The sequence below is a fragment of the Panthera pardus genome, unplaced genomic scaffold (genome assembly GCF_024362965.1).
Source record: "Panthera pardus isolate Hobbes unplaced genomic scaffold, ASM2436296v1 HiC_scaffold_13, whole genome shotgun sequence".
In the NCBI taxonomy this organism is placed as follows: Eukaryota; Metazoa; Chordata; class Mammalia; order Carnivora; family Felidae; genus Panthera; species Panthera pardus.
The window spans coordinates 171,588,706-171,608,948 of NW_026526688.1; the positions used below are offsets into that span (position 1 = coordinate 171,588,706).

General features: G+C 34.5%; 1 protein-coding gene across 2 annotated transcripts in view; it reads left to right on the plus strand.

Annotated features, from left to right (window-relative positions):
* PDS5A (PDS5 cohesin associated factor A) overlaps positions 1–20,243 on the plus strand; it is a 137,280-nt gene that overhangs the window by 65,005 nt on the left and 52,032 nt on the right. For both annotated transcript variants that reach the window (XM_019413823.2, XM_053901618.1), the window contains exons 13-17: positions 800–913; positions 3,144–3,225; positions 4,542–4,590; positions 4,775–4,914; positions 11,445–11,560. In XM_019413823.2, the coding sequence (XP_019269368.1) occupies positions 800–913; positions 3,144–3,225; positions 4,542–4,590; positions 4,775–4,914; positions 11,445–11,560 (501 nt within the window). The remainder of the gene's footprint in view (positions 1–799; positions 914–3,143; positions 3,226–4,541; positions 4,591–4,774; positions 4,915–11,444; positions 11,561–20,243) is intronic.

Consider the following 20,243-nt stretch of genomic DNA (forward strand, 5'->3'; position numbering starts at 1 on the left):
GTTTTGTTGCATTAGACTGACTACTTTGGTATCATTGGCTGTGCATTTCTTGATAAATGAGGATCTCTTGTATTTTCTTATTCCAGTGATATTGAATAATAAATATAAGCTTACAAGAAAGTTATTGCAGTATTGGTAAGGCATTTAGACTGTGGAGAAAAGAGAGATCAGATGTGCCCAGGAAAAGCTAACTTTTCAGGAAGCAATATGAAGGAAGATCCTTCTGATTTTATGTAATGACACCACGGGGAAAGAGTTGAACTATAACTAGAGGAAGTTAATGTTTTTGTTTTTGACAATTAGCTGTTCTTGATTGTTAGCTTTATATGTAGTGTTAAGTAATTTACTATTATAGATCAGGACTGATGAAGAAGAATAGGTGGAACAGCCTAGCACCTTGTGTTTAGGAGTAATGTATGACCCTTTTAGAACAAATGTTCCACACTGACAAAAAGTAAAGTCACAAATCGCAACTAGCTGTAAGTTTAAAAATAACTAGTCCATGGTACCTGCCTGGCTCAGTTGGTAGAGCATGCGACTTGATCTCATGGGTTGAGCCCTATGTTGGGCATAGAGATTACTCAAAAAAAAAAAAAAAAAAAAAACCCAACCCACAACTGTACTCCAAGAAAAGGAACCAGTCACATAATAATATTTTCCATTGTATTTGCACATATAGGCATCACCATTTGCACATATAGGTCTGATATTTTTGCATAAGATGGTTAACATATAAAATGCCTGTTGCTTCTAAAAAATAGAATAATTATATTATTGGTGGGTATTTTTTGTTTCATAGACTGTTGGTAGAGAAAATCTTTGCTCAGTATCTTGTCCCCCACAACCTGGAAACAGAAGAGAGAATGAAATGCTTATATTATTTATATGCTAGTTTGGATCCAAATGCTGTCAAGTAAGTTACTTTTTAAATGAATGTTTGGAGTAAAGATTTTATAAAATTACTTCACCTTATCTAATTGTTGTTGATGGGGTTGTTGCTTCTTCTAGTTGAACCAGGAACCTCAGGTAAATATTTATAGAGAAAAATTTCACAAGTTCAGGTAAATTTAAAAGCAAAAATATTCCTATATACATAATATTTTGGCACCTGAGTCCGTAATATATATATCGTTTCAGGGATTCAAAGAAATCCCCATGTCAAAATTACTTTTGTCTGCCTGTTGACTAGAGTCTAAATTACACTATTGGAGCTTTACAATACTATGTCTAAGAACTAAGTACTACTTCTTTAGCAAGAGAGTATATCCAGATCACCTCTATGTAGAATGACCATATGATTGGTAGTCTGAACTGGGATATTTTTGAGACTGAAAGGCACTATTAATATTTTTGATCAGACAGTTGATATAAACTTTAACTGTCCTAGGCCACTGGGATATGTGGTCACTCCACTGTAATAAAGCTTTTTAAAAAGTAAATAAGTCCTGTTGTTGAGATACCTGGTTCTTCTGAAAAGAACCTCAGCGTGTGTGTGTGTGTGTGTGTGTTTATTACAATATGTGTATATTTTGTATATTTATCTTTTAACTTTCATATAATTTCAAATTTACAGAAAGACTGCAGGAATAGTACAGAGCATTATGATGTCCTTATACCCAGATTCATCATTTGCTTTATCATTTGCCATTTGCATATACTTTTTCTTTATCTCTACATAAATATTTTCTTCTGAACCATCTGAGAGTAATTTGCAGACATTAGATCCCGTTACCCCTAAATATTTCAATGTATATTCCCTAAGAATAGGATATAACCAGAGTATTCTTGACAAATCAAGAGATCTAGCATTGATACAATATTATTGTCTAATCTAATATGTATTTAAATTTCCTCAGTTGTCTCAGTAATGTGCTTTATTGGGTTTTGTTTTTTTTTTCCCCCTTTGTAGTATTACAGATTGCATTTGATTGTCATGTGTCTGGTCTCTTAACTTGAAGCCATTGCTCTCTCTTTCTTTGTCTTTTAGGACTTTGATGACTGGAGAAGAGTATTGCATAGTCCAGTCCAGTTATTTTGTAGAATATTCCCTCAATTTGGGTTCATCTAGTGTTTCCTCATTATTAGATTAAGTTTATACATTTTCAGCAGAAATTCTACAGAAGTAACGTAGTATCCTTAGTGCATCGTGTAAGGAGGCATTAGCCATCATTTGTTTTTAATTTGTGAGTGATTCCTAATGCTCACTGTAGATAGTAAATTCCTGGCCTAAGGTTTAGTCTCTGTTTATATTTCAGAATATTGGCAAACAATACTCCAAGATAGACTAATATCTCAGAGGTCCTCTAGACACCTGGAATTATGGACTGTTTGTGAGAGAAGAAAATCTGCTTTCATAGAGAGAGTAGTCTAGAGTAAACACACTCAAGTTAAATTTGGTTCCTTGAATCTACATCATTTCTAAGAAGTTCATTTTTCCAGCCTTTCATACATATGTCTTAGCTTGCCATGAAAAGCCTTTACAATCTGATCCTTTTCTACAGTATGTTCCAGCTTCCTGATACTACTCCATTCATAGTCTGTGTTCCAAATCTGTAAATTTTTTTTAAGTTTCCTTTGTTGCAGGCATTTTGATGACATTTTATCTTTTATGCCAGAACATTCTAGCTATCCCTGCTTAGAATGTCTTTCAGTCCCTTCATTTACCTGGAAAGATTTTTTTCATCCTCCTAAACTTCTCAAATATTTTCTCTCATAAGAAGGTTTACGTTTACCATTTTAAACTAACCTGTCTTGGGGCGCCTGGGTAGCTCAGTCATGAGCCATCAGTCTTGATTTTGGCTCGAGTCATGGTCTCCCGGGTTGTAGGTTTGAGCCCCACATTAGGCTCTGCATTCACAGAGTGGAGCACAGAGAGCAGAGCCTGCTTAGGATTCTCTCTTCCCTCTCTCTCTGCCCATCCTCTACTCTGTCTCTCTCTAAAATAAATAAATGTTTAAAAAAAATTTTAAACTAACCTGTCTTAATCCTAATAAATAAATGTCAGTGCTGGTGCTTAAAATTTTAGGTAGATATACAAGCATGGTGTATTTATACAAGGCAACAAGAAAAGTAGGATGGTTGAGTAGTTACCAGAATTGTTATATTACGTTATCTCTTTTTCATGCTTATAACTTTATTAACAGAGCTCTCAATGAAATGTGGAAGTGTCAGAACATGCTTAGAAGTCATGTACGAGAACTATTGGATTTGCACAAGCAACCTACAGTAGGTTCATGATTTGTTTAAATTAATAGTTTGTTATGGTCATTATTCAGTTTTTCTCTAGTTACATATAATGAAGCTAGCAAAAAGTATTTTGAGTATTTTCCAAATGTCAGTTACGCATAATTTCTGTAGTTTTCTAAACAAAATTTTCACTGTAAATGAATATAACAAAATTTTATTTTCTAGCATGAGCAAAGAAATGGTGATATCTAGTTTATCATTTTAGATACTAAGCGTTTATACATAGTTCATCAGTTTTCAAAGAATTAAGTCTCAAGATAAAATTCTATATAAAGTCATGGTTTTTTCTTTTTTACTCCATGATTTTTTGGTCCTTCAATATAGAGTCAGTATCAAATCCAGTGCCAATCCTATAAATATGCCAAAGTCAAATTAACAAAAAAATTCTGCCCAATGTTTTCTGGAAGATGGGGGAAAGAAACTTGAATAATTTCTTAATATATTTCTCAATGTGTTGCTAGAATAGGTGTTCTTAACTAGGGAATCATAGACAGAGACCCTTCAAAGATCTATTGATGCTAAAGCAAGGGTTGGCAAACTTTTTTTGTAACTGATGAGGTTGTAAAAATTTAGGCTTTGCCAGCCATAAAGTCTTGGTGAACTTCTCAACTCTGCCTTTATAAAATTGCAAAAGCAGTCATAGACAGTATGTAAATAAACAGTGTGTGTTTCAGCAAACCTTTAATAAAAACAAATGGTCTGTAGGACCATAGTTTACCAATTTCTGATCCAATTACTCAAATTTCATACTTTATTGTGTTGGACAGTACGGAAGTACTTTTTGTATATGTGCTGCTGAAGCAAGCACCAGAAGTACTTTTTGGAAAGGAGGTGATTTTCTGAGTTGTTTTTTTGTTTTGTTTTGTTTTGTTTTGAGGTTATTTTAGTAATAGGTCATAAAATAGGTAATAGAACTATTCAGGAAGAATTTTTTTTTCCTATTCACATTTTTAGTTAATTTTCTTTGATGTATGGTTTCACAGTAATTTTGGTATAATTGTTTCAGTTATCTTCAGTTCAATCTTCTGGCAAGATGTTTTCTCTATGGAAATTGTATATTCCTTTTTTAATTTTTAAATAACCTTCCTTCTGACATCACCTTTCCTTCTGTTTGTCCTGACTTAATAGTTGTGGCTACTCCACAATTCTTTGTTATCAACTTCTGGTATAGATTTTCTGGTGGCTGGTTTGTGATGATTTTTTTTTTTTTTTTAATTTTAAAAAATGTATAATACTGAGTTTGGATTTTCTTACAGAAATTTGTTCATATGACTTCTTTTTGTTTTAAATTTCAGTCAGAGGCTAACTGTTCTGCCATGTTTGGAAAACTGATGACCATAGCAAGTGAGTTTGCTTATTCATTCCATATATAACATAATAAACATCAAAACAGGCAAATAACTTACCCAATGGGACAATTTAATATGAAGTAAGAGAAAATAATTCAGCATAATTTTTAAGAGAGCTTGCTCTTAGTTTAGCGGAGTAGTTTTTCTTTTATAATACTGATTCTCTTTAATTTTTTTAGAGAATTTGCCTGACCCTGGGAAAGCACAAGATTTTGTGAAGAAATTTAACCAGGTTCTCGGTGATGATGAGAAATTGCGGTCTCAGCTGGAGTTATTAATCAGTCCAACCTGTTCTTGCAAACAGGCAGATGTTTGTGTGGTTAGTAAATTATACTTGTACATTTGTTCTTTTAGCTTTGCTTATTGAAATTTATATTTCGTTAAAACCTGCCTTACATAAATTATTTGTGTTAATTTAACTATAATGTGAGCTCTGAATTACTCAGGAGTATATATCTGTGATCAGCTTAGTTGTCTCACCAGTGTTCAGCCAAATTCCAGGGAAAACACTGGAGAACTAAGCTAGGGAGATTGGTCCTAGGAATTGAGCAAGACAGTATGCTTTGCATTTAGTAGACATTTGTTAATGTAAATAGAACTTTCTAAATCCTTGTGTGTGCATACATTTTCTTCACTTGTATTAGAATGGAGATAACCCTTGTCAATAAATTAGCAACCGTTACATTGTCATATATACATTTATAGAGAAGGTAATTTCCCATTTAGGCTTTTGTCTTCATTCTATTCCTGGATTCTGTATTTTATAGAAAACCAGTATTCATTGAAAATATCAGGAAAGAACTTCATCCATTCATTTATTCAGCATTTTATGAGTCTTGTGTTTGAATTTCAGCTATACCATTTACTACCAGTGTGACCTTTAGTAAGTTCAATATTTTGTAGCCTCGTTTTTCTCATCTATGTGTGAAAACCTCACAGGATTGTTAGAAGATTTTGTGTGTGTGTGTGTGTGTGTGTGTGAGAGAGAGAGAGAGAGAGACTGACTGACTGACTGTGTGTCCTAATACATGGCCCTTTAGGATTTAAATACATTGTATTTCTGTGGTATAGCACATATATTACAACTGCTATGTTTGGGACTAGGCTTACAGAGATGAATAAGAGAAAAAAAATATTTCAGATACTTATGTCTAACTTTGTTCTAGAAAGAATTAGAGTGGGATAATTATGTAATAGAGGGATGAGGACTATGATACATGTGTATAAGAAATGGTATGAAAGCATGGTATAGGTATTTTTTATTCATTCTAGGGATACTGGGTCTCTAAGTGGATCTAAAAAGACCAGGAATTAGGAAAAGATGAGGGGAAGCCAAGTTAGGGAAGAGAACAGTGGACTCTTCTTTTGGGTCTGGGAATATGGATATACCAACCACCCAGACTCCCTCAACCTTTGCACTTCTGAATGAGTGGTTTGCCGAAAACATTTAAAGGTTTCATTTACTTCTTTGGGATTTAGAATTCTAGCTCCAGAGTGCTGTGTCCTGCAGGGCATCAACTAATATAATTGGATCATAGAATGAAATAGCTTGAAAAGACCTTAGAAATAGTTGGTTTAAGCATTTGATTTTACAAATAAAGACATTGAATTTTAAGGTTTCTTATCCAGTATTTTACATCTGGTGATAGTGGCTGAGCTTCAGATAGAGTCTAGATCTATCATAAGTCCACAATTGTGTTCTTTCTATACATTCCATTGTTTACCGGAAGAGCCAGTTCAAACTGAGTACTGCTCAACAAATGTGCACCTTGAGAAAGAACAATCAGGTGGTGTTTTTGGTCTGAGAGAAACAGAAATTAAGCTTGAGTTTGAAAAAATGGCAATAACATGAATTCCTACTATTTGTCAGACCATAAAAGTTTCTAAATCCAAAAAGTATATGCAAAACAGATGTTTGTAACCAAAATATCTCAGGATGAATACCACAGCCATGCAGTGTAGCCAATCAGTGCTCCTGATTTTAGCAACCAGGAAAGTAGAGATGAGGACTGCAGTTGCACTGGAAAGAGCAAGGTGATGATACTTTTTTGGAGGGGAAATTATTCTGAAGATATTTTAGGCAATGGTCCACAGAATAGCTAATAGAAGTCTATTCTAGAAGACTCTTCACATTTTTTAGTTTGTTTTCTTTGGTGAATGGTTTCACAGTAATTTGTTTTCTGGCTTTTACATGAGCATTGTGTATTCTGAGCACATTATTTAACTTATCTGTATATTGAGTATAAAATAAGATTTATAATACTCTTTAAACACTCAGGAAAACACCACTGTTAGTTTTTGCCATTTTCCAGAATATCTATATCCTTTTGTCCTTCTCCCCAAGGGCTACTGTTATTAGTTATATACATCCTCTATTATCACATTCTTTTTTCCTGCTGCTCTCATTCTGAAATAGAAGAAAAGAATAAAGAAATACACAAAATTTAGTTTCTGTCATTCTGTGTAGCTTTCATTCTCAGAATTTCTCTCTATCCCCTACTAATGTGTATGTATCACCACTTCCTTTTTTTCTAAATGACAATCACTTCTTCTCAAGAAGTGAACATTACTCAGTAACAAGAGTTTTGTAGGAAGGGAGATCTAATACTTTGAGCAAGGAGTAACAATAGACCCATACTATGGCTTAATACATATATACACAATGGTATAGTGAGAGAGGATGAGCAGTGGTATTGCAGTGTCTGCTGTTCAGGTTTGCTTTCCCTTTGGACTTCAGGTATTGAGTTTCCACACCTTTATTCTAGAGAAGGATCACATATTTGCTATAGCATGAGCTCTGCTTGCTATTTGATGCTCTAGCATGACCATGGCTCCTAAATTTCAAGATTTTCCAGGAAGCTTATTAATGGAGCATTTGAGACAGTCCTAGGTTTAAATTCCAGCTGTACCATTTACTACCATTGTGACTGTTAGTGAGTTACTCAGTATTTCTGAGCCTCCTTTTCTTCATCTGTAAATATTATCAACCTCATGAGATTGTTAGAGTAAGATGAAATGAAATTTTGTGTATGACTTAAAATAAGACCCTTGCGCTACCCCATAAGATGTAAATAAATGGTAATTTTTGTGGTACTACATATACATAACACTGGCAATTCTTAAAATAAGTGGAAAGGGATCACAAATCTCCATCTTTTTAACGGTCTCAAAGTGATTCTGCTAGAGTACTTCACAGATCACACCTTAAAAAACCCTTCTACAGGGTTATCTGAATATGCATTGTATCTTCTGAAGGCCAAATTTTGGGTTGTCCCTTGATCAAGCCTACACCATTATAATGCACTGCATAATTTAGTAAATTGTATTATACATAGTCTCTCACTGAGGTTGTAGTTTAGGTGACAGAGGCAGACAAATATTTCAATAGAGAATATAGCGTGGTAAGTATTCTGAAAGAATCGTGTCCTTTGTAACACAAAAGAACAGCCCCCATTCCAGGCCAGGGTGGAAATTGGAATAGCTTATTCGAGAATAAGTGGTTCCTGAATTGAATCTTAACAATTATATAAGTAGGGATTAGACCACTACATCAAGAATGACTGGCTGTATTTCTAGCCTCAGTAACTGGATATCGGAGAAGATATTGGAGGGATAGAAAAAGATAATGATGTGTGGCCTCTCAGCAGTTGTGTTTAGAAGTCTGGAATTCAAGACTGGTTGGTATAGTTCCTGGAGGAGGTAAAGAAAAGAATGGAAAGGGAGAGAGATGCTAATGCATGCTATTTAGTAACAATCATCAAATGTTTCCTGTTTTCTTTTAATTTAATCTTTCTATAGTTAGAATGATATACAGGGGTGATGTGATTTATAGTAAGAAATATATATTGGTCTTTGTCCCCCATTTCTGGTACAGAAGTAAAAACCCTTTAAGTTACCAAAGTGCAGAAAGCCACGTAGGTGTCTTTTGTTATGTTAATGTGGTGCCTTTAGCAACTAGGCCTAAGGATGGGGACTGGTTGCCTCTGGAGCCAATTACATGATAAGAGGGTTGGAAACTGAGGTCAGTCACCAGTGGCCAATGATTTGATCAATCAACCTATGTATTGAATCCTCCATAAAAACTAAAAAAGACAAAGTTCAGAGAGCTTCCGGGTTGGTGGACATGTAGAGATTTGGGGAGAGTGACAGACTTGCAGAAGGAATGGAAGCTCCCTGTCCTTTCCACATACTTTGCCCTATGCATCTCTTTCATCTGACTGTTCCTTAGTTAGATATCCTTTTATAGTAATCTGGTAAGTAAAATATTGCTCTGAGTTACAAGAACTACTCTAGCAAGTTAATCAGACCCAAGGAAGGAGGGGGTTATGGGAACCTAGATTTACAGCCAGTTGGTTGGAAGTATAGGTAACTACCTGGGCTTACACCTGGGCAGGGGCAGGGGCAGGGGCAGGGGTGGGAGGCAGTCCCTTAAGACTGAACCCTTAACCTGTGGGAACCAATCCTATCTTGGATAGACAGTGTCGGAATTGAGTTGAATTGTAGGACACCCTGCTGGTGTTTGGAGAATTGCTTGTTGATTGGGGGAAGTCCACCCTGCCCTCCATACACACACATTGGAATTATGTTTAGGAACTGAAAAGAACAGGTCACTGAATCATGAAAGTTAAACCTTTAGAAGCTGCTTCTTGTGAGAAATTATGCTTTATCTAGTTTACTGATTCCAACTGTGAAAATTGATAATGTTAAATCTAGGAGACATTTTGATTAGGAAAACAGCAAAGTATATGAGAGGAGATACTTACTGTGTATGTGAAAGAGTACAATGTTTTTAACAAACATTTATATTTTTTATTGTCAAAATGAGAAAGGAAAAGTATGAAGAACAAAGGAGATATATAAATGCAGAATTTTTAAGCTCTTTAGTGTTATAATAACAGGATTAAAAAATTATAAGCTTGTTGAGAATAGGGACTATTTATTTGTTTGACATTCTTTAAGAGTGCTTAATATACTAAACAATTTCTGTAACTAGTAAATATGTATCAGTAATAGTATCAATCTGTAGTGTTAGCATAGTTGATGAGAAATTTTGGAAACATTGTCAGAGATGCAGAAAGAATTCATTTTCTTTATTCATTCTGCTGTCATTTCCTAAAATGATTACATATGATTACTTCTGTTTGAAGCTTTGTCAGTTATGAAACTTCTTGTTGGTCTTAGATGTTTCTGTTTGTGCATTGGAAGTATGTGTGGGTGTTTTTTTTTTTTTTTCTTAATTGCATAAAGAAAACAAAGCTACAAACTAGTTGGTTTTTGTTGCTGCAAACTAATTTGGCTTGCTGCGTATTCCCAGTATCACTTAAGATTATCACATACAATAATTATTATGAAAGATTACTTAAATGTAAGGTTATATTGGAATATAAAAACATTAGGTTTTAAAAGTTAATTATATCTAGTGTTGTTATGTACATAGGTGTATTTTATATGGTATTATTACTAGGTTTATGTAATTGTGAATTATTCTTTTTCCCTTTAGCATTTCCTTTATTTTTTCTATGCTTGTCTCTAGTACCATAAGTGTCTCTCTTAATGCCTAGTTTTTTTTTCTTTTTTGTAACCTATTCCAGGGTACTGACTAGTACAGTTTGCCTAGCAATTTTCCAGTAGGCTTATTTGTTATTAAATGATCACTGACTTTATTTTAGGTTAAAGCAATTAAATTTTATGCTAGGGATAAAAAAAAAAAAAAAGTCCCCTTTTGGGGAGACCTGCACAAAACAAATTTGATTTCAAAAGATAGTAACTGTACTTAAATTCAGATTTAAAATGTATACCTGTGGGTTAGAGCAAAGTATGTAAGGACTGAACACTGACTAAATTATTTTTATTTTCTCAAATGCTAAAGTTTTGCTAAGTTAATTATAGTTTGCAAAATAAATCAAGCATCTCTTAATGACTAATAAGTTTTCCCGAGACTTACACTCTAATGAGAAACATGGATGGTATCCAATTTAATATTGTCTTTATAAAATTAACTTGTGTCAAGATATCACTGAAATTATAGTAGAAATTGTTTCATTTTTCCCTTGTCCCCTGAATATATATTTTTTTATGTTTTTTATGAAAAAACATATAAAGTGACTATTATTTGTTACTGCTTTATAGTTTGGGATGTACTTTTAATATGCATTATCTTCTCACCCAAAATTTATATTTATTCAGCAGAAATATTCATTAAATGTTGATTAAATTGTGTTGATTAAATTTGTGATTAAACTTCTTCCCCCAGTGCCCAGCACTTTGTGAATTTAACCTTGTCTTTGGGAGAATCAGGCTCTCTAATAAAGTCCCAATATATTCTTTAGAAATTCCAGCAATAACGTGTTTTCTTTGTAGGAACTATTTGATGTAATGCCACCATCTTTGGAATCACCTATGTTTTTCCAGAACTAAAAATTTTATAAATAATTACGTACTTATGAATCTCCCCCTCTTTAAAAAGACAAATCATTAACTGAAAGCATAATATTCTGTCAAATTATGAAATAAACTAATAAAAGATACCCATGAAAGTATTAATTGTTAACTTTTTGAAAGAGCATTAAAAAAGATTGTTTACTAAGCAATAATTTCATGGGAGAAATATAGGATAAAAGGCATAAATCACACAATGTTATCCCCTTTCTGTCCTTCACAGTACAGATTTTGCAGTGATAACCTAATGAGTATATAATTCTAGTCAGGGTCTAAAGCAGAAATTTAGTCAAGTCTAAAGCAGATTCTGCTGGTTTTGAATCTTTAAATGCTTTTGATACCTATAGTCACTTTTATTTTGAAAAATATGAATGTGAATCATACTTACGGTAAAATCTTTCCCTTCTATAGAGAGAAATAGCTCGAAAACTTGCAAATCCTAAGCAGCCAACAAACCCTTTTCTAGAGATGGTCAAATTTCTGTTGGAAAGAATTGCACCTGTGCACATTGATTCAGAAGCCATAAGGTAAGCCAGGAAATCTATTCACTCAAAAATAGCATATGGTCTGAAACCACAGCGTGGTAAGTTTAAATTCTGGGTCCCTAAGAAAACCTAAAAAGTCTCCCTGTATACCTTTTTAATATATCATTCAAGTTGAAAGAAGGGCTTACTCATTTTCTAGTCTTTGACTTACTTCAATGATTTTAATTTTTTTAGAGTTCTTGTGTTTTATTTTTAGCCTATCTGTGCTCATCAAAGAAAACCCTAGAACGCAAAAAATGGAAAAAGAAGAAATTTTTAAATCTATATAGGCTGTCAGTCAATCTTTGAGTTTTCTTAGCCATTTTGATGGCCACACAACATCCCTGTAGTATGTATTGTATCACTGTTCAGTTGAGATATGTGAAAACAGAATAGTATTTTGAAAAGAGAACAAGTTGCCATTAGACAAATCTGGTGTCACAGCATGTGTCTGCTACATACCAGTTTGTGTCTTTGAAGAAGCCTGGTAATCTATCTGAATTCTTAATTTTATTTTTAACTTTAATATGTGTATAACATCTCCTTGTCATATGATTGTCAGAATTAGAGATAACGTAAAAACTAAGAAGCCTGGCACAATAGACATTAACAGCTATTGTTTTTTATTAAGTGTTTTCCATAATTTCATGCATTTCAGTTGTTTCTGATGATTTCTGTTGTAAACTTCTGTGAATACTTTTCCCTTGCACTAATCATTTTTCCTGTAGACAAGCTGTATATCTTCCTTTTCATGTTGGGTCACTATATAGTACTTACTGGTTCTCTCTCTCTGTTTTCTTTTGTTTTTATTGGTTCTCTCTCTCTCTCTCTCTCTCTCTCTCTCTCTCTCTTTTAATGTTTATTTATTTTTGAGAGAAAGAGGGAGACACAGAATCTGAAGCGGAGCCCTAGGCTCCGAGCTGTCAGCACAGAGCCCAACATGGGGCTCCAACTCACGAACCACGAGATCATGACCTGAGCCAGAATCGGATGCTTAACCAACTGAGCCACCCAGGCAACCTTTATTGGTTTTCTTTTTAAATAGCTTTGGATTAGGAGACCTGATTCTAGCTATTAGTTATTTCACTGTATGTGAATTACTGCTTTGGTTGTATTGAAATGCCAGTTGTATTGGTTTTCTAGGGCTGCCATAACAAAATACCACAGACTGAGTGATTTTAACAACTGAAATTAATTTTTCTCACAGTTCTGGAGGCCACAAGTCAAAGATCAAGGTGCCATCAAGTTTGATTTCTTCTGAAGCCTCTCTTCTTGACTTGCAGATGGCCTCCTCTCACTGTCTCCTTATAGGGTCTTATTTTATCTGTGTCCTAATCTTCCCTTCCTATAAGAACAATAATTATATTGAATAATGGCTCACACATTTCACCTCATTTTACCTTAATTATCTGTGTTAAGACCCTACTTTCAAATATACTCACATTATCAGGTACTGTAGATTAGACTCCAACATTTAATTTGGGGGTACACAATTCAGCTTATAACAGCAATGTCTGTCTACCTTTTTCTCTTTTTTTTTAATGTTTGTTTATTTTTGAGAGAGTAAGTGAGTGGGGTAGGTGCAAAGAGAGAGGAGGACAGAGGATCCGAAGTGGGCTCTGCACTGACAGCAGAGAGCTTGACATGGGGCTCGAACTCACCAACCACAAGATCATGACCTGAGCTGAAATTAAGAGTTGGAGCTTAGAAAAGTAAGGTTTTCAGAGAGTAAGTGGTTTGTTCACAGCTGGGTAATGACAAAAACCCTAGATTTATTTTATTTTTCCAAAGGATGGAAGTAATTTTATTTTAATTTTTTTGTTTTTACTTATTTATTTTTTAATTGGCTTTTCACCCAATGCAGAGCCCAGTGCAGGGCTTGAATCCACGATCCTGAGTCAAGACCTGAGCTGAGATCAAGAGTCAGGCACTTAACCAACTGAGCCACCCAGGCACCTCTGTTTTAATTTTTTTTTATTTGGGTATATTTCAGACACAATGTTAATTAGTTTCAGGTGTACAGCATAGTGATTTGGCATCTCTATACCATATGCTATGGCCCACCACAAATATAACTATCATCTGTCACCATACAGCGCTGTTACAATATCATTAATTATATCCCCTGCACTGTACCTTTTATTCCGATGATGTATTCCATAGCTCGAAGCCTATATCTTCCACTCCTCTTCACCCCTTTTGCCCATCCCCCTTCCCTCTTGCAGCCATCAGTTCTCTGTATTTATAGGTCTGATTCTGCTTTTAGTTTGTTTATTCATTTGTTTTTTTACATTCTACATGAGTAAATCAAAAATATCATAAATCATACTTGTCTTTCTCTGACTTATTTCATTTAGCATAATATCATCTAGGTCCATCCATGTGGTTGCAAATGACAAGACCTCATCCCTTTTTATTGCTGCATATTATTCCTGTGTGTACACATACATACATACACATACCACATCTTTATCCGTTCATCTGCCATTGGACACTTAGGTTGCTTCCATGTCTTGACTATTATAAAAAATGCTGCAGTAAACATAGGGATGCATATATCTTTTCAAATTAGTGTTTTCATTTTCTTTGGGTAAATACCCAGTAGTGGAATTACTGGACCATATATTTCTGTTTTTAATTTTTTGATGAACCTCCCTACTATTTTCCACAGTGGCCATACCATATATTTATATTCCCACCAACACATTTATTATTTTTGATGTCAGTGTCCTTTGCTCTATGCCATTTGATTTTAATGGGGTAAATCAGGATATAGTACATGTAGATAGTGCTCTGCCTTTGCGTATTGACTTTGAAAGATACATATAATGGCATTTGCTCTTTGTCTCCATGAGGCTTCACAGGGTTTCATTACTTTAGTAAATTATAGTAAAGCTAGTGGTTGATCTCCAGTCTTAACAGACCAAACACTGCTTTTTCAGTAGCATCATGTTTGGGCTCAGAGAAATCAACTTATGGTTAGGGTTTCTGAGAGACTACTTTCATGCAAAATTCTAGTTTATTTTAATGAGAAATATGTCATATAATATTCTTTCTGTGTAACCAAATCTTTATGGACTATTGTGAATAGAGGGTTTGTTTCTTCATTTAACACACATTTAATGGAGCAATTTGTAAAATACATTGGGTAACTAGGGAAGGATAGTTATTTAACCCAAATTGTGTGGGATGAATTTGTTATTAGAGCAGGTTCTGAAATAGATCACACATAAAATGGGTAGTGAAAGATCAGTAGGAATTATGGAGAGTAGTCAGGTGGAGATTGCAGAAGAACAGGCCACTAGCCCTGTGTCCTTGGGTAGATTATTTAAGCTACTCTGAGCTTTAATTTCCTCACCTTTAAAATAAGGATAATAATACATTTACAATACAATAACAATACACAGCAATAAAATAACAACTGGAATTGTTGAGAGGCTTAAATAACATGGATATATAAAACACTTAGCACAGTGCCTCGCACATAGTAATTACCAAATGAACTTTAGTAGCTATTCTAGGAAGAATAAATAGACAAAAACAAAGGCAATTAAGAAGTAGTTGGAAAGTTGTATGTGCTTTAACCATAATGAAGGATTTTGGAAGAAAAGAATGAGGATAGTAGAAAATCATCCTAAATATAACCAATTTTTCTTTAGTATATTTTCCCCAGACTTGTGTTTATACAGATACACATATGTGTGCTCCAGTTAGTTATTTATCCATAGATAGTGGTTGAAAGTGAAGTAGTGATTGTAATAGTGGGAGAGAGGAGTAAAATTTTACCTTCAGGGAGAGGGTAAAATTTTAAAAGAAAAAGGTTGAAGACTGAATCCTAAGGAAAATTAATTAAGAGGTTGGCTACAAGATAAGGAATTCATTAAATTTTTTAAAAATTTGACAATATAGTATGGTGACAGATGGTAACTAGACTTATTGTGACCATTTCATGTTTATAAATATCAAGTCACTCTCCTCTACCCCTGAAACTAATATAAGATTGTATGTCAATTCTTCAATTTAAAAAAAAAAATTGTTTTTAAGGAGGCATGGTCAAAAGTGGAAAATCAGGGGCACCTGGGTGGCTCAATTGGTTAAGAGTCCGACTTCAACTCGGGTCATGATCTCACAGTTTGTGAGTTCGAGCCCCGCGTCAGGCTCTGTGCTGACAGCTCAAAACCCTGAGCCTGCTTCAGATTCTGTGTCTCCCTCTCTCTCTGACCCTCCCCAACTCACACTCTGTCTCTGTCTCTCTCTCAAGAATAGATAAACATTTTTTAAAAAATTTTAAATGGAAAATCAGGAAAGAGTGGTAACACAGAAGCTAAAGAGGGACTAAAAGTTGGAGAGGTCAGATGCTATCCGGAAGTAAAATAGATACTAAAAATCATCCATTGGATTTAGAAAAAGGAAAAACGTCACTATGGCCAGGATAGTTTCTTTGGAGTATCAGGGGCAAGCCCAGTTTACCAAGGATTGAGAAGAGCATAAGATAGCCCTTCCCAACATCCACATCATGGTACACAGAGAAAATGATAAAAATTGAGCAGAGAAGACTGCTCAAGCCCAGAGGTGATTGACTTAGCTCAACAGGATCCTAATAGGGTCCACTCTGCAGCCTTGAGATAGGAGAAAATCCAAGGGATAAATAACTTGTTACACTTCCAAAGTCTGCTTTAGGAGGTAAATTGGGATGTAGGACAGCCACTGTGGACAATTTAGCTATAAAATGTTAAAGAGAAAAATTAGATAATGGAAAGAGAGTAAGCCTGAGGAAGGGTCTTTTGTTGTTTTTAATGAAGAAATTTTGAATATTTAAATACCTTTGAGAGGTGCTAATAGAAAAGAAGAGAGGCTGAAGATGGGGGAAGGGGGGTAGAATTATAATGCAACATCCCTAAAGAAGAAGAGCAGAAAGAAGAAAATCTTCTCCATGATATGAAAAAATGATAGATACAAATTAGAGGAATTTAGAAGATAGGGTATAGAAAATTAGTTTTCACTCATGGCCTCCTTTATTCTCTGTCAGGTTAAAAGTAATATAAGTAGTCTGCTCAGTGGAAGAATTTAGACCTGAGTTAGAATAGTGAAGATTTATAACAGTTGTTATACAAATTAAAAGAGAAAGAGACACATAGAAGACTTCCCAAGCAATTTTGAACAGACACTTGAATTGGTGATAATCTTTTGCTTCATGATACCCCTATGAAGCATATGGAGTATGTATTATTTCTCTAATTTAGAAACGAAAATACTTTTATAAGAGAAAGGACTGCGGTCCTGGTTTTAAGACTTGGGTCTCTTACAGCTTATTGACTCATAATGATGATCCACCCACATTATAATGAAGGCAGAGATGATGCACTGTATTGTTTTGCACTGTATTTCCAGGATAGACCCTAAGACTTGGCAGATAATAGGTGGTCAGTAAATACTTATTAAATAAATGCATGCATAACCTCTTAAAAATAATTAGATACACTCATAAATTTTTTCAAACACGTTTGTAATCTTGTTAAATTCGTGTATCATTTTACAGGATTTCGTCCAAATAGAAAGCATACTTCAGATATTCTTCTCAAATTGGAAATAACTTTTGTTTTTAATATATGTCAGAGCTAAAACTTGTAGAGCAAAATACTGGGTAAGCAAGATATCTTAAATAGGACATAAAAAGCATAAACAATGATGGAGCACCTGGGTAACTCATTAAGTTAAGCATCCTACTCAATAAATGATCCAATTTAAAAAAAGGGGACAGATTTGAACAGACTTCACCAAGTAAGATATACAAATAGGAAATAAGCACAGGAAAAGACAACCAACATTATTACTCATTAGGGAAATATAAATTCAAATTTCAGTGAGAAACCACTACATACCCATTTGAATGGCTGAAATTAAAGATACTGTCCATACCAAGTATTGATGATATTTCAGACTGACTGAACCAGGTGTTGGTGATACAGGAGATAGTTTGTTGTAACATTAAGTATACATATAATATTACCATACAACTCAGGAATGACAGTACTAGATATTTGCCTACAAAAAAAGAATACCTAAATTCCCATAAAGACTTCAAGTTAATTGCTTGTAGCAGCTTTATTTATATCTTTAAACTAGAAATACTCTAAAGTTCATCTGTTGGTAATTAGATAAACATACTGTGATAAATCCATACAATGTAATACTTCTCAGCAATAGAAAGGAACAAACTATTGATTCTATGCAACAATGTAGAGAAATCTCAAGAGAATTATGTCACATAAAAGATGTCAGACGCAAAATACGTGAAATTCTAGAAAAGGTAAAATTATAGTGACAGAAACCAGGTCAGTGATTGCCAGTGTGGAAAAAGGAGATTGACCGCACGGGGCATAAGGCAATTTTTTGTGGAGATGGGAATATTTATATATATATATATATATATATATTCACAATGAAACACCACTTTATACCCACTGGTATGGCTATAATAAAAAAGATGAGTGGGAGAAGATGTCAAAAAATTGTTACCCTCATATATTGCTGGTGGGAATATAAAATGATGAAGCTGCTTTGGAAAACAGTTTGGCAGCTGCTCAGTAAGTTCAAACATAGAGGGGTGCCTAGGTGGTTTAGTCAGTTAAGCGTGTGACTTTGGCTCATGTTGTGATCTCTCAGTTTGTGAGTTTGAACCCCGCATCAGGCTCTGTGCTGTCAGTGCTGAGCCCACTTCAGATCTTCTGTCCCCCTCTCTGTCTGCCCTTGCCCACCTTGTGCACATTGCCCCACTCATGCACACTTGTGCTCTTTCTCTCTCAAAAATAAACATTTGTGGTGCCTGGGTGACTCAGTCGGTGAAGTGTCCAACTCATGATCTCAGCTCAGGTCATGATCTCAGTTTGTGAGTTCAAGCCCCACATTGTGCTTTGTGCTGACAACATGGAGGCTGCTTGGGATTCTGTCTCTCACTCTCTCTGCCCCCTCCCCTGCTTACTCTCTCTCTCTCTCAAAATAAATAAACTTTAAATATAAAAAAAAGTTAAAACAGAGTTACTATATGACCCAGCAACTCCACTCACAAATATATGCCCAAGAGAAGTGAAAATATATGTCCATACTTGGATATGAATGTTTACAGAAACATTATTCATAATAGCTGAAAAAAAATAGAAAAAAACTCAAATGTCCATCAACTGATAAACTGTCTTATATGCATATACTAGAAGGTTATTCAGGATTAAAGTAAATGAAATACTAATACATAGTACAACATGGATGAACCTCAAGAACAGTTTGCTAGGTGAAAGGAGTCACTCATAAAAGACTACGTATATATCATATGAGTCTATATGAAATATTCAGAATAGGCAAATGTGTAGCAACAGAAGGCAAATTAGTAAATGACTAGGAATAGAGGAGATACGAGTGAACAGCAGTGACTCCTATTGGAAAAGGGATTTTTTGGGGAATGGGGTGAAATCTAAAATTAGATTGTGGTAATGGTTATACAACCCTGTGAATATAAACTAAAAACCACCGAATTATACATTTTAAATAGGTGAGTTATATGATACATAAATTATATTTCCAGCTAGTGTTTAATACACTCCTAATTTGTTTTTTAAAAAAATGTTTATCAATTGAAGATACTGAGGAAGTTTTTAAATTATTCTTGTGATGTTAAAAGGGAAATAAAAGTACTAAAAGTGGTTTAAATTATATAGAAGATGTATCTGTGTACCTTATGTATTTTATACTTAAAATTTTTTAATAGTTTGACTAAAATATGTGTATTTTTCCAAGGGAAAAATTTTAACCTGAAACAGTTACGATTAACTTCCATTTGTTAAATATTTGCTATGTATTAGGTCATTTGCTGTAATAATTTAATGCCCCCAAAATAAGGGTTGTTGGTTTTTTTTTCAGTTTACTGATGAGGAAACAGCCTCAAAACCAAAAATCACATCTATTGCAACAACATGGATGGAGCTAGAATATTTTATGCTAAGTGAAATAAGTCAGTCAGAAAAAGACAAATATCATATGATTTCACTCATATGTGGAATTTAAAAAACAAAACAAATGAAAATAGGGAAAGGGGAGAAAAAGAAGAAGAAAGGGAAACAAACCACAAGAGACCCCTAACGATAGAGAGCAAACTGAGGGTTGATGGGGGGGGGGGGGGTGGGGGATGGGCTAGGTAGGTGATGGGTATTAAGAAGGGCATTTGTTGTGGGGCACCTGGGTGGCTCAGTCAGTTAAGCGTCCCGACTTCAGCTGAGGTCATGATCTCACAGTTTGTGAGTTCAAGCCCCATGTCCAGCTCTATGCTGACAGCTCAGAGCCCGAGGCTTGCTTCAGATTGTGTGTTTCCCTCTCTCTGTGTCCCTCTCCTGCTCACACTCTGTCTTTCTCTAAAAACTAAATAAACATTTAAAAATTCTTTAAAAAATTAAAAAACAGATAAACATAAGGGAAGGGAAACAAAAATTTAAAAAAAAAGGGCATTTGTTGTAATGAGCACCGAGTGTTGTCCTTAAGTAATTAATCACTGAATTCTGCTTCCAAAACCAATATTGCACTGTATATTAACTAATTAAAACTTTAAAATAAATTTAAATTAAGGATTTAAAAAAATCATATTTGTTTTTACTTAAAATAATACCACGTTGGGGCGCCTGGGTGGCTCAGTTAGTTA